Source organism: Pseudophryne corroboree, chromosome 3 (assembly GCF_028390025.1).
Source record: "Pseudophryne corroboree isolate aPseCor3 chromosome 3, aPseCor3.hap2, whole genome shotgun sequence".
NCBI lineage: Eukaryota > Metazoa > Chordata > Amphibia > Anura > Myobatrachidae > Pseudophryne > Pseudophryne corroboree.
Window position 1 is genome coordinate 13331620 of NC_086446.1, and position 27251 is coordinate 13358870.

The 27251-nt window shown below is 44.8% G+C and overlaps 1 protein-coding gene across 1 annotated transcript in view; it reads right to left on the reverse strand.

Moving 5' to 3' along the window:
- LOC135056945 (uncharacterized) overlaps positions 1-27251 on the reverse strand; it is a 904883-nt gene that overhangs the window by 805849 nt on the left and 71783 nt on the right. The window contains exon 4 of the mRNA XM_063962726.1: positions 14162-14178. Within this exon, the coding sequence (XP_063818796.1) occupies positions 14162-14178 (17 nt within the window). The remainder of the gene's footprint in view (positions 1-14161; positions 14179-27251) is intronic.

The window sequence follows — 27251 nt, forward strand, 5'->3', positions numbered from 1 at the left end:
GTCCTCAGTTTGCTCTGCTCCACTTGTCCACATGTCCGTGGTTAAGTGGACACTGGGTGCAAACGCATTTTTCAGGACACTGAGGACACTTTTCTTAATGTCCCTGTACAGTCCGGGAATCGCTTTCCTAGTGAAGGTGAAGTGGAATCTAGATGGGATTTGGTACTGGGGACACAGTACGTCCATCAACTGTCTAAATCCCACTGCACTAATGGCGGATAACAGACGCACGTCTAACACCAGCATAGTTGTTATGGCCTCAGTTATCCGATTTGAAACAGGATGACTGCTGTCACATTTCATCTTCCTTGCAAAGGACTGTTGGACAGTCAATTGCTTAGTTGAAGTAGTACAAGTGATCTTCTGACTTCCCCTCTGGGATGATGATCGACTCCTAGAACCAACAACATTCGTGGCAGTAGGCGTACCACTCAAGGATCCTCTGGAGCAATCTCGGTTAGGAGAGGACTTGGCAGTCATGCCAGTGACATTGCCTGCAGGACTACTTACGTTCCTGACTTAGGAGGAAATGGACGTTGAGGGAGTTGGTGGTGTGGCTTGCAGGAGCTTGGGTTCAACAGGAAGACGGGATTTAGGTGTCAGTGGACTGCTTACACTCTTACCCAAAGTTTCTGAACTTGACAATGACATCTGATGAATGCGCTGCAGGTGACGTATAAGGGAGGATGTTCCTAGGTGGTTAACGCCCTTACCCCTACTTGTTACAGATTGACAAAGGCAACACATGGCTTGACACCTGTTGTCCGGATTTGTGGAGAAATAATTCCACACCGAAGAGGTGGCTTTTTTGGTATTTTGTCCAGGCATGACAATGGCCTTTCTCATCCCACGGACAACAACTGTCTCCACTGGTGCCTTATTCAAACCAACTACATCACCATCAGAATCCTTATCATCAACTTCCTCCTCAGAGCTACACCAATATCCTGCCCATCCCGGTGTACGTCTACAGTGACATCCTCAATCTCAATATCAGCAACTGGACTGGCGGTGCTCCTCCCCGCACTTGCAGAGGGCGTGCAAATGGTGGTAGGAGCCTTCTCTTTCCATACAGTCTTGGAAAGGTCAGGCCTAGACATCGCAACCACGGACACACTTGGACTCTCCTTGGAGACTTGTGATATCTCTGAACGCACCGTCGTTTTTTTCCTGTATTTTAACAAGCTTAATATTTTTATGTTTTTTAAGAGGGCGGAGGGCTCCCATCCTCATGAGAAGTTGAGCCACCAGTCATGAACATAGGCCAAGGGCTTAGCTTTTCCTTGCCATTTCGTGTTGTGAATGGCATATTGCAAATGTAAAATTTTTTATCAGATAATTTCTTTTATTTCTCTTTCATCCACTAGGGGACACTGGAGTCCTATACAGTAGGGGTGTGAAGCTTGCAACCAGAGGTGTTGCACAATCTAAAACTAGTATTGTCTGCACAGCCGGCTCCTCCCCCTTCACATCCCTCCTCCCTCAGTTTGAAAAATTGTGCTGGAAGTACAGCACGTGGGAGCACTGAGCTCCTGACTAAAACTCTAAAACAGTGTGCTGCGTCCAGCTAATATAAGGGAGACAAAGCCTCTTTATATTGGAGAGACAAAGATCCCTTTTGAAGGGACCTGCATCTCTCCACAGGAGATCCTCTTCAACTTGGGCAACGGGAGTAACATGTTACAGGGCCCAAGTAGTGTTAGTTAATAAAAAAAAAAATTATTATTATTATTTTCCTATAGGCTTTCTTGTACAAAAGTAGCTGTAGTTGCTTAGATAAAAGGTAATGTTCCCGCAGCGGCGTGGCCAACAGCAGGGAGACAGCGCAAAGTCTCTCACACAGGCAGCAGAGGGTCTCCCCTATCAGCAGCACAGACTCCGCTAATGGTCCGTGGTCACTGAGAGGCGCCGCTACGGGACCCGGTAAGAGCGGTTCAGGTGCGCGCTGGCCGGCAGGGAAAAGTCGCGCAGCTGAGGAGACTCCCTCAGCTGCGTGCAGTGGGAGACGGGCAGTGGGAGCGCACAGCCAGCAGGCAGTGGGGGCCTGTATAAAAGAGATCAGGACTCCGTTTAGAGATACAAGTGGGGGAGACAGCGCTGTTTAGCTGGGGCATAACTCATGAGGCAAATCTCTTTTTCCTTCAGTGGTGCCCAGTTTAATATCCCAGACAGGTGCCAATCTCACTTCAAAGCAGACTTGCCTACCCTCCCGCATTCAGCGGGAGGCTCCCGATTTTTAAGTGAGCCTCCCGCTGCCCCGCCAAACTTGCCAGTCCCCCGGATTTTCAGGGTCCTTACCTAAAATCAGCAATGCGCATGCGCAAGTCCGGAGGGCCCAGCACCTGCACGGGAGACTTCGGGGGCGGCAGTGTCCGTCTTGCAAGGCACACTGCACAGCACAGTGACAAGGAAGCAGTCTCAATCAGGGGTGTGCTTCCTGTGGCTGGCCCCTCCCACCACACTCAGAGAGAGAGAGAGAGCTGTGTGTATGAAGCTAGCAGCAGAAGTTGACCTCTCTCTTTGCTCCTCGGCTCTCACTGCTGCCTTCACACACTGTTCTGGGGTCGGCCTCCAGTCTGCTGCTAAGAGGAAGGAACAACATAGCCAGGTGACTGCTGTGTGTAATGGGGGGAATGTAATGTGGCACTGACTGGGTGTAATATGGGGTAGGGGGCTGTGTATGATGTGGAGCTGGGTGTAATATGTGAGCTGGGTGTAATATGGGGGAGGGGGTTGTGTATAATGTAATGTGATGGGTGTAATATGGGGGAGGGGGGGTAGTGTTTGCTGTGTGTAATGTGCTGGGTCTAATATGGGGAGGGGGGCTGTTTGTAATGTGTAGTATGGGACTGTGTATGATGAGGAGCTGGGTGTAATATGGGGTAAGGGACTGTGTATGATGAGGAGCTGGGTGTAATATGGGGTATGGGACTGTGTATGATGTGAGCTGGGTGTAATATGGGGTATGGGACTGTGTATGATGTGAGCTGGGTGTAATATGGGGTATGGGACTGTGTATGACGTGAGCTGGGTGTAATATGGGGTATGGGACTGTGTATGACGTGAGCTGGGTGTAATATGGGGTATGGGACTGTGTATGACGTGAGCTGGGTGTAATATGGGGTATGGGACTGTGTATGACGTGAGCTGGGTGTAATATGGGGTATGGGACTGTGTATGACGTGAGCTGGGTGTAATATGGGGTATGGGACTGTGTATGACGTGAGCTGGGTGTAATATGGGGTATGGGACTGTGTATGACGTGAGCTGGGTGTAATATGGGGTATGGGACTGTGTATGACGTGAGTTGGGTGTAATATGGGGTATGGGACTGTGTATGACGTGAGCTGGGTGTAATATGGGGTATGGGACTGTGTATGACGTGAGCTGGGTGTAATATGGGGTATGGGACTGTGTATGACGTGAGCTGGGTGTAATATGGGGTATGGGACTGTGTATGACGTGAGCTGGGTGTAATATGGGGTATGGGACTGTGTATGACGTGAGCTGGGTGTAATATGGGGTATGGGACTGTGTATGACGTGAGCTGGGTGTAATATGGGGTATGGGACTGTGTATGACGTGAGCTGGGTGTAATATGGGGTATGGGACTGTGTATGACGTGAGCTGGGTGTAATATGGGGTATGGGACTGTGTATGACGTGAGCTGGGTGTAATATGGGGTATGGGACTGTGTATGACGTGAGCTGGGTGTAATATGGTTGAGTTGCGTATAATGTAATGTGCTGGGTGTAATATGAGGGAGGGGTGCGTATAATGTAATGTGCTGGGTGTAATAAGTGGGAGGGGGCAGTGCATAATGCAATGTATTCTGGTGCTGTATGTACTAGGTATAATGTGTATGTGGGTGTAGTGGGTGTATGTATACACACACAGTGCTGAAAGTGGTCCGGTATACACTGGTATGGCATACCGGCACTTCGAGCACTGACTGCCGCATCTTTTCAAATTCGTCACTATTAACGTGCCACTTGGAGCTCTTGAACCAGCAACCAATCAGGAGCATCCACTCCTGATTGGCTGCTGGTCTGCGGCAGATTTGAAATAGTGGCGGTCATAGGTGGACCATAGCTACCCCGAAGGCCGCTGCCCTCAGCCTCCTCTTCCGCACTGCCGCCTCCTCTGCACCGTCGATGACCACAGCCTGCTCATCCTCCACACCGCCAACCACACACTCCTCCGCTCATTAACCAATCTTACCCTGCCGCCTTTCTCTCTCCCTACTGTATGTCTTTGCTGTCCTCTCCCTATGACTCTCCTTGTCCCTGAATTTTGGCTCATTCCGTGTGGATTGTGGCTCATACTGTGTAGCAAAATGTGAATTTCAGCTCACACCGTGTGGCATAATGTGTGCATATATGTGTGTATATGTAAATATATATATGTGTGTGTGTGTGTGTGTGTGTGTATATATATATATATATATAATCCCGCACCAGTGTATATAGATTTTGGTTTTCTCAGTCACTTAATGTGCACAGTAGATTAAATTAATGTATCTTGCACTTATATTGTTGCTTTTTTTCTAATTCTTTTTTTTTTTTTTTTATGCTTATTGTACTATAGTTTTCAAATGCCATTGCAGGACACACCCATGATTGCAACAAATACACCCATAGGCGGAACTAGACACACCCCTTGGGCGGAACTCGACACACCCCTGCACGGCGCATTCTGCTGCCGCCTGGAATCTCCCTGAAACTAGTTTTCAAAAGTAGGCAAGTATGCTTCAAAGTCTGATTACATCAAGCTCCCCCTGCTGGTGACATATATAATAGTGATTAGAAGAGAGATTCACTATGCTAATAGCTCCCCCTGCTGGTATAAAATATATATTACTTTCTCTGAGGATCTCCTAAAAAGTAATATACTTTATTGATTATATTTTCAAAGGAATTCTGTTTCAAAGATCCTGAAAAAAATACACGGAAGCAAGCGGATACCAACTCTAACATCGTAGCTGATTTAACAGTTGGGGTGTGAGTTTTGCGAGTCGCCTGGTGGGTTTTTTTTTTATGTTTTAATGTAAAAATATTTTGGCCTGATCGTTTTATATAAGGGACAGGTAATTCCAGCCGGATCCAATACCTTCGCTTCCGTCATCTCCCAGTCTTTCTCTTCCTAGTTTAAAGGGTGAAAGCGCTGCGTAATACCCTGGTAAGGGGTTTACACAACATGTTTCAGGCAATCAAGACCTCTAAGACCTGTTATGTTTGTACAAAATGTAACAAGAAGAGCACGCGGGTTGGCAGCTCCGGGGTGTGCGACTCCTGCTTAGACAAGGACGCTCCACCTGGGAGCAGTGCTCTGGCTAGGGCATGGGAAGACAACCTTGCTAATAGAATCTCCAAGGAGATGGCAGAATCGCGCAAGCAGCAATCAGAATGGACTGCGGGATTCTCAAAGACGTTGGAGTAATTTCTCATCAAGTTAACACCGCCCGCACACGCAGAAATGAGTGTGCGCAAGGCTGTTAAAGACCTCTCCCTATTATACCGGAATAAGAGGAGGAAGAGGGTCTTCTCCTTGATACGGAGGAAGGTGAGTTAATTGAATCTAACCTAGATGCTGATTTTCCAGAGGAGGACACGTCACTGTGTATGAGATCTATAGGTCTTTGGGCTCTGCTCTCACTTTGTCTTGGAACTGTCATTCTGTTATACAGCAGTCACACCTCATGGTTACTGAACAGTCTGATGCTGTGAGGTCCTCTGTTAGGCCTCTCTCTTGTAGTTCCTTAATGCTGCCTGGGTGCCTGTGTCCTAGTCGTCTGTGCCACATGTGAATGCAGTCTGTGTGTCCGTGTGTGCTTAATCTCACCTGTTGTGCCGCAGTGTCTAGATGATACAGGTGTTGTTCTGCTTTGGCTGTGGCTGTTTCTATTCCATTTTGGATGATGCACACTTTATCTTTAAATTTAATGATGAGTCCTTTATCTGTCAAACACTTGTCGAAGAAAAAATATTACATAGAGAGAACATCCAAACTCCAAACAGATGAGTCACTATGCTTGCAAATACGCGCAGCGAGCACAGCAATATATGGTAACATACGAATTGACACAGACATGCTACAAAGATAAATTCAACACATTTTTCATACAGCACATAAACTTACACATATCAAACCCTAGACATAAGGTTTTAAATTATACAATGGAATCTAACGTCATGTATGTGTATTGTTGGAGCAGAGCAAGATGGGTATTTCATGCATGGTGTCGGGATGACCGGGAGAATGTGTGTGTCAATTTGATGCCTGTGATTAAGATGTAGCACATTGCCTTGAGTAGATATGATTAAATATAGGAATATGAAGTCACTTTTACTGGAACAAAAGGATTTTCAAAGGAGCATGTGTGGACAGGAAACCAGAGGCCAGCAACCTTGAACAAAAGCCCTCACACCGACCAATGACTCATCATGAATGAGAAAGTTCCCTCCCCTAGACCAATAACAAGAGATCTGTATACCCCCAACCGACTCAGTGTATAGCTGATCCCACACAGAAGAGTTTCCTGTTTGTCCCGGGTGATGGTCGAGATGCTACCTGTCCAGTGGCTGTTTGTTTTTACTGAGAGAGAGAGTGATGTGGAGTGGAGGGTGCATTGAGCAAAATATGGTGAGGTATTGCTGGCGTGTCTGTAATTAATTAGTTTGTAATAACTGCTTACTGTGTAAATTGTAACCATGTAAATATATATATATATATATATATATACTGTACATGTGATATATTGTATACATATCCTTTTAATAACAAATATATCCATCAATGAGCTTTGAAACTCAGACAATGTGTGGGTGTATTGTTTTCTATTATGGGATGTAGTGTTTCGCGACACATTTATAGCACATGGTAATAAGATGCGCCTTGCATCCGCAGTATATATTAGAGCTGGCATTTTAAATATTTATTAGAAAGTAATTTGACTTAAACAGATGGGGGCTGCATCCGCGATATCACGTTATTAATGATGCACTGTGCAAACGCAGCTGTGGTCTACCAGCTAACAATGGACGCATCTTGATGCTGCCGAATCACGTGCTGTTTTTTATTTGTGTAATCAGTAAGGCGCTGATATGAAATTTAAGGGACAATGTGTTTCTCACAATATTTAAAATGCTACAGTGGATTTTTATTGTTGCAAAACAAAGTTCAAATAAGTCATATTGTTTTTGATTCAGATTGGATTGTTTATCTGTTGAGTAAATTTAAAGAACATTTAAAAGTTGGTGCATAGCCATAATATAGCTGTGTTAGCATGCTGAGGCAAATTTGTATACTTTTAAACCCATCCCTAAAGTAACTTTTGGTGCTTGTATAGAGTGTGATTTCATTTTGACAAAATAGCTGCATGGCCTGTCCTCTATTTTGGGCTAGCCACCATCTTGTTCAAGGCACATGGATGTAAAGGGGGAGGAGCAGTGGCCATTTTAGGAATGTCACTTTATCCAATTTAGCTAATAGCTGACTTTCATTCTGGTTAAAACAATCAGTTTCCTTTGTCACAAAGAAACAACATATGTGTACAAATCCAACACCATTTATAAGTTACCAATGAATTTATTTAACCCATGCCATGGTCAATTACAAATAGTTTCAATTGGGCCTAGTGAGAGTTAATGGTGAGATAAATGAATACTTGATGTAAGGGAATTATACACAGAAAAAAAGAGTGTTTTTTCTCTCTCCTCTTTTCCAGGATTTAGTTAACTCTGCAAGTGTAGGATAGCCATTGAAATGTTAATTAACCTGTCCTAATACTCTCTTGAACAGGCGTATGAACCTCTATTGATATGCAAATTAGAGGCAGTGAAGGGTTGTGGTGTTTCATAGAAGTGCAGTATATAGTGTGTGTGTGTGTGTGTGTGTGTGTGTGTGTATGTGTGTATGTGTGTATGTATGTATATATATATATATATATATATGACGAACAAAAGCAGTGGCACTCCGGGACAAAGGGGCTATGGGCCCCAAAACGTTGGAATAATTGTGTTTGTTATGACTTAAATACAAGTAATCTATCATCACAAGTCTTATTGCAGTCATTATAGATCTGTGTGAAATCGGATACATTTATTTTCTATATATATATATATATATATATATATATTTGAATTAATGTGTTAAGGGAATAATTATAAAAACATGAAATGCAGTTCCAACCTAAACGTTTAGGTATACATTCAAAGGGGAATCATATTTGTGGGTGACTTCCGGCGAATGTAAGGAACAATTGTGTGTTTAATTGCTCACATTTATCGAGATAGTGTGGTTTATTTAATTGCGAACGCACGTTTGTACACGTGGTCCAATACGCGAGGACAGTGAACAGAAGCGTGCACGTGGCGTAGAGACACGCACAGTCGCATGTTTACGCAAGGTTGCGTAGAGTTGTGAGCGCAAATTATAACCGCACAATAGCAGTTCAATTTAAGGCGGGAAAGAATACATTTAATACTATAGCACATAACAATCCGATTTCAAAAGCAGATTATTGTAAGACTTTGTTTAAACTGTACTGCCTCTGTGTTAAAACCATCAATCAACAGAAGTGATATTTTTCTGTACAGAAAAACATTGTGTATTTGTGTGAGCTGAAAGTAAGAGTGAGAAGATTGAACCCCGGAAATTTGTGATCCCATGGAGACTTTGAGTTAGCAGAGGCTCAGTGGCGTAAGGTCGGCAAACTTAAGTTAATAATACAGGAGTACGCAAGTCGTGAGGAGACTTGCACAGGAGCGTGATAGAGTATAAATTGTGAATTGAAGTTTAAGTCTTTTGTGTTACGCTCCAGCTGAGGAGCGCAGCTTGTGACTTTGACTCCAGTAATCATAGGGCGGATAGATAACAAGTATCTATATGCTGTGCGATTGGACCGCGCGTTTGTGTATGCGATACGTGGTGCAACGTGATACCAGTTTGCGTGCTTTTGTATAAATTGCGTTATCATACGCGTTGTGTAGAGCATATGCAAACGTGATTTGTGTATAGTAGAAGGGAGTTTTTTCGCTGTTTCTCTCTCAGGAAGAAATCTTCCAAGGTGAGACATTCACTGGAAAGGGGGATATATAGTCTGTTTCTCTCCCTATAATAGTTCCAGTTAATAGAAACCAGTTGCTGATAGGGTCCTCACTGGGTATGCGGTGTTCACTATTGGAGTGAGTCGTGGTACAGCCAGCGGAGTAGGAAATCGCTAGGTTAACTTTCACCATCTGCTGGTGTTGTGCATATGGGGATTGTGTATAAGGCAAAAAGTCCATGATAGGATCCAATTGGACAAGTGGTGAGCGTTCGGCAGCCAGGGTTCAGGCTGGAGAGTTGCAGCCCAAGGGGTCAGCAAGGTTAATAATGTGTGAGAAGTATGGTCCACACATGGGGGCTTTTTGTAATTAATGGGTACGCATGACTGCTGAAGATAGGGCATAACTCCCTAGGGTTGGTGAGTTTGATCCTGACAAGACCGGAAATATAAGAACTGTTTAAACTTGTAGCAACAATAAACAAGTAAAAAAAAAGAGAAAGTAAGTACACCGCCATATGTGGATGTGGAAGCAGTTACGGCCAGCATACAAACTATAGAAAATAATAAAAATATGAAAATATGAAAAATATGAATGTAACCTATATATGTACTAATGAATGTCAAAGTTTTATTTAGGAGGAAAAGGCGACCTGACTGGTTTCAGCCATTTCTCATGCACTCAGAGGAGTATCCAACCTGTAAAAGAGGAGCAGTAGCCTGCAGGGGAAGTGGCTGAGACCAGTGGAACTGGTAAGCATGGAGTAATTCGAGTACATAGATAGTAAAACCCAAACATAAAATAAAAAAATCAAGAATAACATCAGAAATGGAGAATAAACCTGTCCGCACATTAGAATTTGCCAGAAGGAAAGCGGACAGAGTTAGGGTAACCCCCGGGTATTTCTTTTAGTTACCATATAAGAAGTATTCATTTCTAGTAATGCACTAGTCTAGATGAGCTCGGAAATGTTTGTTGGACCATGTATAGACACTTAATACGGGATGAGAAGGATTGAATGAATACTTCGCATGACCTAGAAGCTTGTTGATGTTTTTTTCTTTTGCAGTACTAGAAAATTCTCCTTCTGGATAAGATCACTGGTAAACACTAATTCGGCAAATGGGAGTAACGAAAGAAGTGCAACATTACCCTTTGACAAAACCTGCTGAAGTTACGATTGGGCCTCTATGATGCTAAACCCTTTCCTTTTTTTTCCTAGCAGCAGGAAGTCAGTGGACCCTGACTAACATAATCGACAGATGTGAAATACATATTTTACTCCCGCTCAGGAAGTACAAGGTATGTTAGATACCCTCGAAGACTAATGTTGCATTCCACCTTTCTAGATTCATGTTCATCACAGGTAGAGGAAATTATCTCACAGATACCAGGTTCCCTTTGAACTTATGATGGACAGGACACTGGATTGATGGCTGAGATAGTCCCAGTAGTGACACAGCAAGCACAAGCTTTAAGGGGGGTAGACCAAGTAGTTAATCAATTCCCCCGTAGTGCCCAATCCAGTTGTCATTTTAATAAAATCCCCTCCACCTCTACAAACTTATCTGTCACCAACCTCTATTCTGTTTCTCCACAGTTTCCACTTCATCTTTTGCGTTCACACAGGGTGGTAAAATACATGGACCTGATTCTCCCAAGGTTTTGAATGACAGCCTGAGTATTGTTTCCCAAGCCCTGCATGCCTGTTTACAGTCTTTTCAGCCTGAGAGTGGGTCAGTGCTGATACAATATGTTGATGAATTGTTGTTGTGCGCTGATTCAATTGAGTCGTCCCTGGCAGATACAAAGCAGTTTCTGTTTCGTCTCTTCCAAACAGTGCACCAGGTATCAAGGGATAAACTACAGTTGTGTAGGAGAAGGGTCAAATACCTGGGACATAGTACTGGTACATAATTTGACAGTTCATACACCACATGCCGTATTGGTCCTTCAAAGTTCTGCCCGAACCCGGTATGTCTCATCAGCACGATGGCACCAGTATTACTGCATGTGCCTTGTCATGCACAAAGGGTGGAGGATGAGAATACTGGTGAAGGGAAATTTTGTATAGACACTGATATGCATGATGGTATGGAATATCTGAATCAGACCTTTACTACAAGACCAGACATAAGTGACAGCCCATTGATGAACGCAGACCGGATATTTTCTTCTTCTGTTTCTCCTCTAGAGATGTTTTTCTTTTTTTCTTTTTTTTTTAGTTATGCTCATGGTACTCTACATTGCAAACACACAACAGTTAAATTAAGACACAAATTTGTGTTCCCTACAGGAAAAAGAGGTCTGGAAGGCGCAGGGGTATGGTTAGGAGTCCTCAGGACTCTGGAGAGATGGACAAGGTAAGCCAGTGGCCCCCAGGATGTATCTCCCAAGCCTAGCTGAGGCGGAATATGGTCTGACTCACCTAGGGTAGGGAAGGTATGTGCAAATTGGTAAGAGCTTACTGACGTGTTCCAGGGTTCTCTTCTCAGGAAAGCAATGACCTGCATGAGGAAGAACATTTGGTAAGGAAGTACTAAGAGAGCCATCCCATATCCCTCCTGCAGACGGACCTTTTCAGGTAATACAAATCGACTTCATACAGTTAACACCCTTTAGGAATTATTGTTATGTATTGGTGTGCACTGATGTTTTCTCAAACTGGGTAGAGGCATTTCCTGCCACTACGGATACTGCTGTGTTTACTGCAAAGAAAATTGTGCAGAAATGTATGTGTAGATATGGTACCCCTAGGAGTAGGAGCAAAGTGATAGCTTGAAACTGGACTATTGTGGTCATAGATACTGCCACTGGTATTATGTAGCATTGGAACCACTCCCAGATCTTAACTTAACGAATCACCCTCTTAAAAAAAAATGTTTGTTTGTTTTTTTTGGAAGACAACCTCATGTCATGTTTGATCCACACAATGATCAGAAATACACCAATGAGGTGACAGTACAGTACCTTATCGAGATGAGCCAGCATTTGAGAACTTGACAAAATAACTTTAAACTGTTGATTCCTGATATGCCAAATTTTAACTGTCTTGATTGTGAACCAAGAGACTGTGTGATTGTTCTTACGCTCAGGTTGCCTAATAGACAGGTGGGAAGGACCATACCAAGTTTTGTTGACGGCATGATCCCAGTGAAAATACCAGAGAGAGAAACTTGGGTCAACGATTCCTATTGCAGGAAAGTTGGTAGTCCGGAAAGAACTCGTAAATGGAGTGAGATCGCAGAAGTATCACCAGAGAGTCTGTTCCGTGAAGACAGAGAGGCAGCACTGTTGAACACTACCTGAGCGTACTAAAGAATTACAGAAAGACCAGTCGTTGTAATTGATTTGCTATGGACAAGATTTGTTTTGTTCTATTTTTTTCTCTCCTTTTTCCCGTTGACAAACATTTTTTTCAGGACATTCAATTTTTGTGAGGTTTTTCACGAGGAGTCGAGTGTGGGACTGGAACTGGTTCTGCAGGAAGGAGTGATTTCTTTATAGGATCCCAGGATTAGCCTATCAGTTTGTTAAAGCCAGAGAAAATCAAAGATCTACAAAGAACTAGTAGTTACGGAGTTCGGAGGTAACCTGATAGGCTATTGTCTGAGGAATACTGTATTTTGTAGTTATTGTGACCCTATAATTGAATATGAGAGCATCCAGAGATGTCAGTCTAGCAATAACAAACTATAAAACCCCTTGCGCTATTAAACTTATTTAGAGGCAACAGGACATGAATACACTCAATAGAATAATTGTAAGATCATTTTAATATCTATAAAATCAATCATGTATAAAATACACAGAAAGTTCATCAATAATTAAATTGATTAGTATGCGCATACAAATGAAACCAAATCAAAAGCTAAATACTAAAACGACTATTTGAGCATGAGAGGTGGATCATATAGCTAATAGTGACCACAGAGGGCTAAAAATAATCATATATTAACAATGTCCTTGTTTTTGTTCCCAAAAATAGGACAGTCTCATTAGATGTGCTCATAGATATTTCATGATTAAATATCATGTGGTGTGATAGATATAAATGTGGAGCCTTTGTTTATGTATATACCAATGAATGAACTTGACCAATTGCTCACATACACGAATGGTTCTTTACATATGGAAAAGATATCCAGAAAACATGGAGGAATTTTATATATCACCCGGGGCTGGGTGGCCCCTGTGTCGGTATGGCTGGGCTGCTTCAGGTCGGCACACCCTAACACTTTATTAACACTTATGATTTTCCCTATCAGTTTGTATATATTTTTGTATTATTTTAATCACACCACTTACAAAGCACTTCTGTGCTTCTTATTAACCCTTATTAACTCTCACCTGTGTGCTGACCTGGGGTAGCCGGCCTGTGCCGACGTTATGGAGTCCTGCACCCCGGACCCATACCTAGTATTAGGGACCCCCAGTGACGGAGAAGCCCTGTCGATCAGCCTGGGGGCTTAACCCTATATCTGCATATATACGCAACCAAGATCTCCGTATTATCTGACTATTGTTATGATTCCAGCACTCCTAGCCAGAGGAGATCTTATGATCCTTGCAAGACTATGGTTTCTTGAGCCCTTGGCAGCTACGTTTGAAGGGCGGATTATGTCTGCCCAACTCCGGTGCCCCCCGGTCTTAATGAGAGACAAAGGGAAATCCGAGGCAGGATGATAACAAGAGGACCTCTAAATAACAAACAGGCCAGGGGCTACGAGCTAACTAACAAAACCTAAAGTATGTGCGGAAAAACCGCCAGGAAAAAAGACAACCAAAATCCACTTGTCCAATACTCCTACCCAGCACCGCCGGATACCAGAGTGGACCTGTGGAAGCGGAACCCTCCGCAAAATGCTCCAAACACAAATAATAAAGGGTAAAGCGGCCAAGCCGCTACACACGGCAAGCAAAAAGTTTTTTTAACCAAGGTTAAAAATCGGGCGCAAGGTGGGCTGGTGTTCTAATTATAGCAGCTGCTAAAAAACAGGTCTAGTCAGTCCTGAAAACACTATACACAATAAACAACAAACAAAGTAGCAGCGCTGTGAGGTGTAAATAAACATAAATTCAAATCATTCAAAAATAATGGAGGAGATAAACACACGTGGAGCTGTATGAACTGAAGGTGAAAAAAATTGGCTACACACGGCAAAGCTGCGACTCACGAACACCACTGGATGTTAACGGTGATCAGTCAGGACTCCAGGGACGAGATGACTTCTCCCAAGTACAGGACTTCAGAAGACTGGAACGACCGGATACAGCAGGACTGGATACAGACTCTCAGCAAACAAAGGCAGCATGCAGGAAGCTATTACCGGCGTCTGTGAGAAGCCCTGAGAGTGTATTTAAACAGGAGTCCTCCAATCAGCTGCTGACAGAGCTGATAGCATAAATGCCGTGCAGCTGCCCTGCTGCATGGCCAGAGAACAGGTGCACCATAAATTCAAATGGACCCAGCAACGGGGAACGCGGTCCGCCAGTGGCGTCCCCGTTGCTAGGGTCCGTGCGGCTCAGCGCGCCCGGCGTCTAGCGTTGCCAGGGAGCCGGCGGCTCAGCGCGCACGGCGTCCCTGGTTGCTAGGCGCCGGGCCGCGCAGACGAGCGGACCCCGGCGCCTAACAGTACCCCCCCCTTGAGGAGGGGTCAAGGAACCCCTAAAGCCAGGTTTCCGAGGAAATTCCCCGAAAAAATGCCCTCTTGAGCCTCGGGGAATGAAGATCCTTATCCAGGACCCAAGACCTTTCCTCCGGACCATAGCCTCTCCAGTGAACCAGAAAATAAAGCCGGCCCCGGGACAATTTGGAATCGAGAACCTTCTCCACCAAGAACTCCTGTTGTCCCTGTACATCCACCGGAGATCTACCCTGAGAGATCCTCCGAGGAAATCTACTGGAAGAAACGTATGGTTTCAACAGGGAGCAATGAAACGTATTTCCAATCCTGAGAGATCTTGGTAAACGTAACCGGAAAGCAACTGGGTTGACTTTTTTAATAATAAGAAATGGTCCAATAAATTTGGGTCCCAATCTAGCCGAGGATTGTCGAAGCCTGATGTTACGAGTCGACAACCATACCCTATCTGCCACCTTAAAAGTGCAAGGACGTCGGAGCCTGTCAGAATTTTTTTTCTCTCGAAAGGCCGCTTTTCTGAGAGCAAGGTGCACTTTTTTCCAAATGGCTCTGAGATGGGAGGTTAAGGTTAGCGAGGAAACTGAGGAATGATGAAAAAAAGAATTAGCTCTGGGGTGAAAACCAAAAACTGAAAATAATGGAGATACATTAGTGGAGGAATGACAAGAATTATTGTAAGCAAACTCTGCCAACGGTAGAAATTCGGACCAATCATTCTGGAGTTTGGCTGAATACAAATGCAAATACTGTTTCAATGATTGGTTAACTCGCTCGGTTTGCCCGTTGGATTGTGGGTGGTAACCATATGTTAACGACAATTTCATCTTTAATGAAGCACAAAAACACTTCCAGAATTGTGCGATGAATTGTGGACCCCGATCAGAAACAATATCAGTGGGCAAGCCATGAAGTCTGAAAACATGGCGGAGAAACAAAACTGCCAATCCTTGAGCAGATGGCAGTCGGGGAAGAGCAATGAAATGAGCCATCTTGCTAAAACGATCCACTACCACCCATATGACTCGGAATCCGGCTGAAAGGGGAAGGTCTACCACAAAATCCATGGAAATATGAGACCATGGCCTGAGAGGGACATTTAAGGGCATGAGTTGCCCGATAGGCAAGGAACGGGGAACCTTATGCTGTGCACAAACCTGACATGAAAAAACAAACTCCTTAACGTCTTTAGAAAGACCAGGCCAGCATACTGAGCGGGAGACTAACTCCAAAGTCTTAGAGATCCCCGGATGCCCGGAAACTTTGTTATCATGGAATTCAGTCAAAACAGTAGCTCTCAAAAACTCAGGGACGTAAAGACGACCAGCAGGAGTATTTCCAGGAGCTTGGTGTTGAAGCTGTTTTAACTGGGTAAATAAATCTTGTGTGAGGCCTGCCCAAATGACTGAAGATGGAAGTATGGGAGTAACAGGACTGTTATTGTGAACCGGAAGAAAGCTGCGTGACAGGGCGTCAGCCTTGGTATTCTTGGAACCAGGCCTGAAAGTGATTATAAATTTGAAACGAGTAAAAAATAAAGCCCAACGAGCCTGCCGGGCATTCAGCCGCTTAGCTGATTCGATGTATTGCAGGTTTTTATGGTCAGTCAATACTGAAATAGTATGTTTTGCTCCCTCCAGCCAATGCCTCCACTCCTCGAAAGCCCACTTTATTGCCAGTAACTCCCGATTACCAACGTCATAGTTGGATTCAGCGGAGGAGAATTTCCTGGACATAAAGGCACAAGGATGTAGTTCCAGAGACTCCGGATCCTTTTGAGATAGGATAGCCCCCACTCCAACCTCCGAGGCATCAACCTCCACAACAAAGGGCAATTCCGGATTGGGATGTCTGAGGACTGGAGCCGAGACAAAGGCTTGTTTCAAGGCCCAAAAGGACAACTCAGTTTCACGCGACCAGTTGGTGGGATCTGCTCCTTTCTTTGTCAGAGCTACAATGGGAGCAACCAGGTCAGAAAAAGAATGAATGAACCTCCTATAATAATTCGCAAACCCTAAAAAGCGCTGAATTGCTTTTAAATTGGTGGGTTGCGCCCAACTAAGGATGGCCTGGAGCTTCTTAGGTTCCATGAAAAATCCCGAGGGGAAATAATGTACCCTAAAAAGATACCTCCGTGACATGAAACTCACATTTCTCCAGCTTGGCATATAAATGATTCTCACGTAACTTTTGAAGAACCTGACGAACCAGGGTAACATGTTGTTCCAGTGATTCAGAATAAATCAGGATGTCATCTAAGTAAACGACCACGAATTTCCCTAGGAAGTCACGGAGCACATCGTTAATGAGGTCCTGAAAAACTGCTGGAGCGTTAGACAAGCCGAACGGCATAACCAGGTACTCGTAGTGACCCGACTGAGTACTGAAGGCCGTCTTCCACTCATCTCCAGATTTGATTCGGATGAGGTTGTACGCTCCTCTTAGGTCAATTTTAGAAAAAAATCACAGCCGAACGTAACTGATCAAAGAGGACAGAAATCAGCGGCAAAGGATAAGTATTTTTAACTGAGATCTTATTCAGGGCTCTAAAATCAATGCAAGGTCTAAGCGAGCCATCCTTTTTCTCCACAAAGAAGAAGCCTGCACTTAAAGGAGATTTTGATGGTCTAATAAATCCTTTCCCTAGGTTCTCCTTAACATAATCATTCATGGCCGCAGTTTCTGGCCCGGATAAAGCATATAACCTTCCCTTTGGCAATGCGGCACCAGGAATTAACTCAATAGCACAATCATAAGGCCGATGGGGAGGCAGAATGTCCGCATTGCCCTTGGAGAACACATCAGCAAACTCCTGGTATTCCACAGGAATGAGTTCAGGAATGGCAGCTGCAATTCTGACTGGAAACGTAATACATTCCTTATCACAAAAGGTACCCCATTGTGAAATCTCCCCCGACCGGCAATCAATGGTGGGATTATGAAAGGCCAGCCAAGGGTGACCTAGAACTACTGGAACTGCTGGGCAATGAGTAAGGAAGAACTCGATCTTTTCAGAATGTAAAGCTCCTACTGTAAGTAATACTGGGGGTGTACAGAGAGAAATAACCCCATTGGACAGTGGACTCCCATTTAAGCCATGCATGGTGACACACCTACCCAAAGGTAACTGAGGAATGCCTAAGGCCTTAGCCCAAGTTAAATCCATAAAGTTTCCTGCAGCTCCACTGTCAACAAAAGCCGACACCGAAGAACTGAGGCTGCCAAAGGAAACCTTAGCTGGGACTAAAAGGCAGTTATTCGAGGAGATAAGCTGCAGACCTAGGTGAACCCCCTCACAATTCACCTGGTCAAAGCGTTTCCCGACTTGTTCGGAAAATTACGAGCAAAATGTCCCTTACCCCCACAGTACAGACAAAGACCAGAATTTTGCCTTCTGGCTCTTTCTTCAGGAGATAGCCGGGAGAGACCCATCTGCTTGGGCTCCTCTACGTCCTCAGGAATGGAATATACACATGGACTTGACCTTACAGGTGCTCCTTTTTCAGCCCTCCGCTCTCTGAGACAACGATCAATCTTAATAGAAAGCTCCATGAGTTTATCGAGAGTCTCAGGAGCGGGGTACTGAAGGAGACTGTCTTTTGTAGACTCTGATAAGCCGAGGCGAAACTGACTGCGCAGGGCTGGGTCATTCCAGCCACAGTCGTTCGACCAACGGCGAAACTCTGTACAATAAACCTCTGCAGGATTTCTACCGTCTGAGAGCGCGTAACTGACTTTCAGCGCATGCCTCTCTATCAGGGTCATCATACAAGAGCCCTAAAGACCCAAAAAAAGCGTCCACTGACAACAATGCCAGATCCTCTGCTTTTAAACCAAATGCCCAGGTCTGAGGATCCCCCTGGAGCAAAGAAATAATAATCCCGACCCGCTGAGATTCAGTACCCGAGGAAACCGGTCTTAAACGAAAATAGAGTTTACAGGATTCTTTAAAATTAAAAAACTCTTTCCTATCACCAGAAAAACGGTCAGGCAAATGCATCTTTGGTTCAGGGACTACCCTCGGGGAAGCTCGCAAAAGATCTTCCTGCGACTTCACCCGAAGAGAAAGATCCTGAACCATCTGAATAAGTTCTTGAATCTGGCTGACTAAGAGCTGACCAGGATTTGGATAAACTCTCACAAAACTGAATGAGAAAAAATTAAACCCCGTTTAATTTTAAGTTTTGGTATGGCCGGTAATAATGTTATGATTCCAGCACTCCTGACCAGAGATCTTATGATAATGACCGGAGCACTGGAATGGAATGCTGGTAAGGTTGGTTCTATATCGGAGGGGCTGAAGGGACCTTGTGACGTATTGAGGGGAGGAGCTACGTCACCAGGGGGAGGAGCTACGGGCGAACAGGGTACCCGAAAAGTACCCTCGCGGGCTCGCTTCGCTCGCCACGCTTCGGGCACGGTGGCTCGCTCCGCTCCGCTTCGCTCACCACCTAATTACTAAAGGTAATAGTTGGTGGCGTGGATAGTAGAGGAACTATCCCGCTGGCCTAGCTCCTCCCCCTTGCATCGTAACTCCTCCCCCTTACGGTAAAGGTCCCTTAGCCCACTTGATTCTAGCATCTACCATGCTGGTAATGGGAGCAGGAAAGAATAATAGCCCCTGGCGCCCTAACTCTGTTGTCTCACCCGTGCTATCGGAAATCCCTTGCGAGACTATGGTTTCTTGAGCCCTTGGCAGCCACGTTTGAAGGGTGGATTATGTCTGCCCAACTCCGGTGCCCCCCGGTCTTAATGAGAGACAAAGGGAAATCCGAGGCAGGATGATAACAAGAGGACCTCTAACTAACAAACAGGCCAGGGGCTACGAGCTAACTAACAAAACCTAAAGTATGTGCGGAAAAACCGCCAGGAAAAAAGACAACCAAAATCCACTTGTCCAATACTCCTACCCAGCACCACCGGATACCAGAGTGGACCTGTGGAAGCGGAACCCTCCGCAAAATGCTCCAAACACAAATAATAAAGGGTAAAGCGGCCAAGCCGCTACACACGGCAAAGCCGCGACTCACGAACACCACTGGATGTTAATGGTGATCAGTCAGGACTCCAGGGACGGGATGACTTCTCCCAAGTACAGGACTTCAGAAGACTGGAACGACCGGATACAGCAGGACTGGATACAGACTCTCAGCAAACAAAGGCAGCATGCAGGAAGCTATTACCGGCGTCTGTGAGAAGCCCTGAGAGTGTATTTAAACAGGAGTCCTCCAATCAGCTGCTGACAGAGCTGATAGCATAAATGCCGTGCAGCTGCCTTGCTGCACGGCCAGAGAACAGGTGCACCATAAATTCAAATGGACCCAGCAACGGGGAACGCGGTCCGCCAGTGGCGTCCCCGTTGCTAGGGTCCGTGCGGCTCAGCGCGCCCGGCGTCTAGCGTTGCCAGGGAGCCGGCGGCTGTACGTGCACGGCGTCCCTGGTTGCTAGGCGCCGGGCCACGCAGACGAGCGGACCCCGGCGCCTAACAACTATTATGTAGTAATATTTTTCACTCTGTGTGCATTAGGGAACCATTGGTTTTTCCTACACAGAATTACCCCTCCCTTTTAGCACCTGAGTGACATCACTATCTGATTGAGCAGCTCACCATTTTTTGCATTTTGAACATAAGAATCTAACAGAATAACAGAGAAATAAATAGTGGCCACAGAGAACATACCATACGTGAGAATACTCGCAAGCACAAACCCGGATCCAGTACTCCAATTATCAGGTAGATAAATGTTGATGAGAGAGAGTACTGGCCGGTCAGGGAACAGTGGCCTTTTTATACACAACATTCATTCACAACACAATGGCCACTGTAACCTCATTGTTCATTGGACAAAGGGATGTGTCTCTACATTACAAGAAAGGTCATAGGTGGGTTTAAATAGGTGGGCAGTGTCTTTCCACAACTGCTCTTGTGGGTGATATCCTCAGGATTCCCGCCGCATGTGTAATTATCAGCAAATACATTTAATGTTCCCAACATACTTTTGTGCATAACTATACACAGGAGCGAACAATCTCTTCCTAACCAACACCGCCGTACATGTTTTAAATAAGCTTCAAGGTATTGCGAAGTATACATTGAATCCTTCTTATCCCGTATTAAGGGTCTGTGGATGGGCTGTCAAACTCTACCGAGCTCTTTTCGGCTTTTGGTTACAACAAATGGGGGAGCACATTTAGTTGATGATACATGAGGGGGGAAACATATGTGGATGCTAGTATGTGAGAGTCACCTGTCGACTATGTGTGGTATTACCTGGAGGTTGTAGAGATGAAAATAAGAAACATGTATTATAAATGCAGTTCTGTGATTATGTATGCGATCGTCCTTGGGCATCTGCTGAAGTCTTGTTGATGTCTTGTCCAGATTGCTGTATCTTTGCTGTATGTGGCAAGCAAAGCTCTTCAAGTGTCCATAAAATTACAGTCTCTAAGGGTTCATCAATTGTCGGTGAAACAGTTCATCAATGGTCTGTATAATGGGTCATCAGAGGTTTGTAGAGATGTGCGTCAAAATCTTCTTCCAGGTGGGTTTCTTTTTACCTTGGAGAAAAACAAAGGAGAAACAGGTGAAAGAAATGGTCCATGGAATCACGTCTTATCACAACATTATCTCAATCGTTGTGTCATAAATTAAACCAGTTGTTGTTACAATGCCCTCGCTCCTAAGACTCATCACTTTGGTACTGCGCTTGCAATGCATTAACGTCCGAACACATCTGAATATCAGACCAATCATTATGATAACTCCCAGGATACACAAGAGAAGTTTTCCTACATCCATGATAACGCCTTGAGCCTATTCTCCTAAACCTGAGAACCAATTGCGTGGGTTCAACCATGAAACCCAGCCGGTCAGTTCATTACCCACAGCAGCGAGAGTAAGATTGTGCCTCCTTCGGAACTCCCACTTTAATTGCAAGATGTCATCCATCTTTTGATCTATGACCTCAGTTGGATCCTCAGTGCTGTTTGTGATATAAGTACAACACTTCACACCATAATGAGTTGCTAGGGTGACACAATACCCGCCTGTTACAGCTGTGAGGTAATTGAGAACCATTCTATGCTGGACCAGCTCCGTTTTGTAGGCTTGCAGCTCCCTCCCAGTATACCTGGAGGTGTCATCATACATCTCGGTGATATTGTCTATCAGGTTCGCTAGCGCATTAATATACCTATAATTTATAACTCCTCTGGCGGTACGGGTGATATCTATCGCGAGTAGGAATTGAATCCCGGTGGATTTGTGAATCAAATCAGAGGCCGCATGCTCTGTCCTATCTACAAGGTGTCTTTTAACGATGTGTTCATAATGAGTGTGAGTGTAAGGAGCTTGAGCATTGCGGTGAATGTCTTTCATTTTGTTATGGGTAATGGTCATTACTTCAGGCAATACTTTTCCAACGTAACACAATCCCTCTGAGTTTGGGGCAAGCCACTTATACGCCTTTCTCCCGCATATGAAATATGCGTCATCGGGGAGAACATATGGGACAGAATATGACACAACCATATTACAAACCTTCCATGTAAAAAGTCCTATCGCTAACTCTCTCATTTGTCTAGTACACGTATCAGGCTGTATGATATGTGCACAGTATCCTGGTGATACTTCTCCAACTCGCATGGTCCTACTTCCTAGAGTGTACCTATACCAGAAATATTTTTCACCGTCGGCTATTTGGCGTATAAGTTCTGAGTCTACGGGCATTCTGTCGGCTCTGTGTGAAAATGTCATGGTTTGATTATTCCATGACACTTCCCAATTTCCTGGCTTTCGGGGATTGGAAATGTTAAAACATATTAAGGACCTATCCACATGGTATTGGTGGAGCTTCAAACTAGGAGGTCTAGAAATATTAAATCTCTTGTCCACCGGCCTCCCACCCCTTAATTCAAGTACCTCACCTATCGTTAAAAGGAATGGTACTAGTCCTGACTTACTATGACCTTGAGGTACTTGTGAGCACACCCAGCAGTCTGTCTGATTTAACACTTTACCCACTAATGAGTGATAGTCACTCAATGGATGCCGGTCCATGTTGATATTAAAACTGGACTGACATTTCTTGATGCAACCGTCCTCAACTATATTTTCAGTTCTCTTCAGCTAACAATCCTTCACAATGTCTATTAACGTCATGGCTACCAGATCGTTTTCTGATACTCGCCTTTACTCTGTGATTGTGTTGCTCTTGGAATTCCACAAGTCCGTCCTTGTCATCAGAACCCATTCCAGATCCTTTCTCGACCTCTCTGATACTCTCACCGAAACAGACTGCTCTGGTCAACAACAGGGTCAACAGGAAAACACGGACTGCAATCTCTTGGGGCGAGTCCATCTTACAGGAGGTGAAAGAAAGAGTTGTAATGGGGGTACAGAAAATAATTGAAGGGAAAAAAAACTTGTTACGATAATTTTGTCCTCTGGTCTTGTTGTTCTTCTTGCTCAGATGTCGTCTTCAACAATGCTGTCTCTCAGTCTTCCCAAAACGAACACTCCAGTGATACGATATTCTTTCCGAATCAGCGATCTTTCTGTAAGGAGCATAAATCTTGCATTACCATTTGTCTAACTGCTGTGTGACATACCATCCGTAAAACATGAAAGTACAAAAAAAGTCTCCCCCACCAGTATTTCCACTCTCCACCCTTTGTGTTTGGCCAGACACAACGATGCTGGTGAGATATACTGGGGTTGGGTAGACCTCTGAAAAGACCAAGTAGACATGTGACGTTTGAGCTGTATTTCTGCTGGTGAACGTCAGAGATGAAAAGGAAATATGTAAAGATAAATTACAGAGTTTACCTGACCGCCCTTGTGTCTACAAGGAATGACCTACCAATTACATCGACTGTAATCTCAGGCTTACTATCATGGCTAATGAACAACTTCACTGGCTGCAAATTACAGGTGCGACCCAAAATTTTTCCTATATGATCCCTGCTTACAATTACGTGCGTTATGTCGTTGTCTAGGGGGTTTATATACCTTATGTGGGTCTCTAAACATACAATTCCGTGCATAATGCCCTCCCCTCTGGCAGTTATAACATTTTATCACCTTCGACTTACCAACAGGGGTCTGGGGCTTAAGCTGATGTGGCTTCGTTGTCAGGGCCTGTCTACTTATTGTCATTCGCTTACCCCCCTGTGACTCCCTGTGTCTTATAATGTTCCGACCATGTTCAATAGCGGTCTCTCTCGAAGCAGCCACCGACATACCTTTCCAATTTGGTTGAGTGGTCTGAACCCTTGTTCTCAACACTTCCTTTAAACCATCCATTAATGCAGAAACCGCTACCTCTCTATACTCTACAATGTGAGGTGCAATTGTCTGTGCATAACATACAATACCGTACTTACCTGTGGGCATGACCTCACCTGACCCTCCGTTAGGGGGCTTTACTTCTGCCTTTATGGATTGGGCCGTGCCCACCTGGGTGTCTCGTATGATGGCTGCTGGAAAAAGTGCCGACATCGTGCTGGGCTCACTTTCTTGCTTGTAATCCTGAGGGAAGTTTAACATGGGGTGTAACTTGCACGGGTTAGAATTTGTACATTTATCAGTTTTACTCCTATCGTCATTAACACATTTATTACGCTTACTCTTATCATCATTAATACAGTTACTAAGTGCACTATTATCATCATTTCCCAGTATGCCATTCTCTGTAGCCACTTTCTCTCCTGTTATGTATGGTGGTGGTGGTGCGGTAGCTATCAGTTTCCTGATAGGATTGGAACCAGCTGCTTGAGCTAATCCCTGTTGTATCTCCCCTTCCTGTTGCCATAACTGTAAATAGTCATAATGTCTAATCCGTTGCTTCCCGGATTTTATCAAACATATCCTCCTTACATTTTGCAAAACCTCAGGATTAAAACTGCCTACCCTGGGAAACTTCTCCCCATCGTTCACAGTCATACGTTCCCACTCATTGCATAAAACCTCTGCGTGTGATCCATATTTTTCACACATTATGTACCTCGCCGACCCTACTGGCCGCGGAATTATATCAACCTGAACCTTGGTTGATCGTCCCTTACTTGAGCAACTGGCCCCCATCTTTGCAGGTATTCCCTTCTCAGCGAATTCCTACAAAAACCACGTTCTCAGAGGTAAGGCAACGGTGAAAGTCCAACGAGTCCCTTCACCCACTCTCGCCAACGTCAACCAATATGCCCACACACTGTGCCCAATGCTGGCGTACTCAACCCAGGGCCCCTGTGTAACCTCTATTTACTAGGACGTGTGGGAGTATGCTACCCTACCCAGTAAGTATCAGTTGCTGGGGAATTCCTGAGTGATCAGCGAACCTCCCTTAAACTAAAAATTAAAAACCTACACAAATCACGTTAAAGTGTACAAATAGCGTTTATGATCCCGCAAAGCGTACGCAAATTGCGTAATGGGTATCAAGGTAACTAACTAATGCACACAATTACATGCGGTACAGTCGCACTGCTTATAAGTAACTATTACTTATCCGCTGAACGACCAACAGAATCGGTTGTTCTGGCTGCGAAACCTTCAGCCGGAGCGTATTCTCAAAATGGGCCTATATGGGTACTGCGCCAACCCCCGGGGCTGCGCTCACTACCTCTGACCTTTCTTTAAATCAGGGTTTTCAGAAACTTCGTATAGGTACTTTTAACGGCTTTCTGACTTTCGCGGACCTTCTGGTCTGCTGTAACACTAATTGCTCCTTTTACCTTATTCACTGTTAACGTGAGATGGCCTTCTCCCACGCCACCACGTGTTCACTTCACGGGTGTCTTTCTACGAGATCTCGATTTTTCTCAAGGTTCACACCAAAGAAAACTTTACTTGCATACACACGCTTCTTTCACTTCATATATACTTTGATTTTTTTCTGTACAGAAAATTTCTTTCATTCAAGTAACACAGGCTATTCCCAGAGGAGATGCAACGAGAGAAGGATATTTTTAAACTAAATTTTAGGACACTGAACAAATTTGTGCTATTTTCTCATGGTAACTATACCACCCACACTAAAACAATGCTATCGTGTGATTTGAATTTAGTGGGCGTATACGTACGCACGCTGTATAATATACGCCACGTGTGTAGGCCTTTGCGTTTGCGTACGTAATCTCGCACGTTGCCCGAGACACGTATACAAAAGGCCAGATACGCTCACAGTAACGCAAATAACACGTTTCTATAAATGTAAATGATGTTTAACTAATCGTTTACCAAGCACCACACAGTATCTCCTGTATAACCAGTATAACTGGGTCAGGCTGCGTGCGTGTTTTTACAATTACTCCCTTAAGTATTACTTTTTACTTTTAACTAAAATAGCAACAAATTTTCTCAGCACGTGATCAATGCTAATGGCAAACAGAAAGGTAGATATGTGGAAAATACACAAATACAATTCTAAATTAATCTAGTAATCAATGCTTCCAATAGTATGATTCATATTGGATAGCTATCTTGTAGAACATACATTGATATAAACACACACATAATTATAATATTATATCTATGTACTATTAACTGGTTTCCCGAGACCCATTCACTCTTCTAATTTGCATATGTGTTATGATTCCTGTACTCCAGACCAGAGGAGATCTTGTGGCAGAGGTCTGAGTACAAGGAAAATATGCTGGTTGTGGGAGCAGGAAAGCCTAGTAACCCCTGGCGCCCTAACTCCGTTGTCTCGCCCGTGTTATCAGAAATCCCCTGCGAGACTATGGTTGCTTGAGCCCATGGCAGCCGCGTTCGAAGGGCGGATTATGTCTGCCCAACCCCGATGCCCCCGCAGGTCTTAATGGGAGACAAGGGGAAATCCGAGACAGGGTGATAACAAGGGGCCCTCTGACTAAGCAACCAGGCCAGGGGTTACAAGCTAACTAACTAAACCAAAGGTATGTGCGGACTAGCCGCCAGGGAAAAGGACAACCAAAAGATCCCCTGATCCGTTACTCCTATCCAACACCGCTGGATACCAGAGTGGATCTGTGGGAGCGGAAACCTCCGCAAAAGCTCCAGAACACAAGAAACTAAATAATAAGCAGTAAGCGGACAAGCCGCAACACACGGCTGAACCGCGACTCACGAACACCACAAGATGTTAAAGGTGATCGGTCAGACTCCAGGAACAGATGACAACTTCCGAGTTAGGATCTCTGAGGACAGGAACAACCGGACTGAGCAGGACTGGAAACTCTCTGTAGCAGACACAGGCAAACAGGAAGCTATCACCGGCGTCTGTAGGAAGTCCTGAGGGTGCCTTTATTCAGGAACCCTCCAATCAAGATCCAGACAGGGTAATCTACTGACATGCCGTGCAGCTTGTATGCTGCACGGCCAGCACATAATCAGGTAATCAAAACAGACCCAGCAACGGGGAACGCGGCTGAACGTGGCGTCCCCGTTGCTAAGGTCAGAGCGGCTCAGTGCGCCCGGCGTCTAGCGTTGCCAGGGAGCCGGCGGCTGAACGCGCACGGCGTCCCTGGTTGCTAGGCGCCGGGCCGCACCGCCGAGCGGACCCCGACGCCTAACAGTACCCTCCCC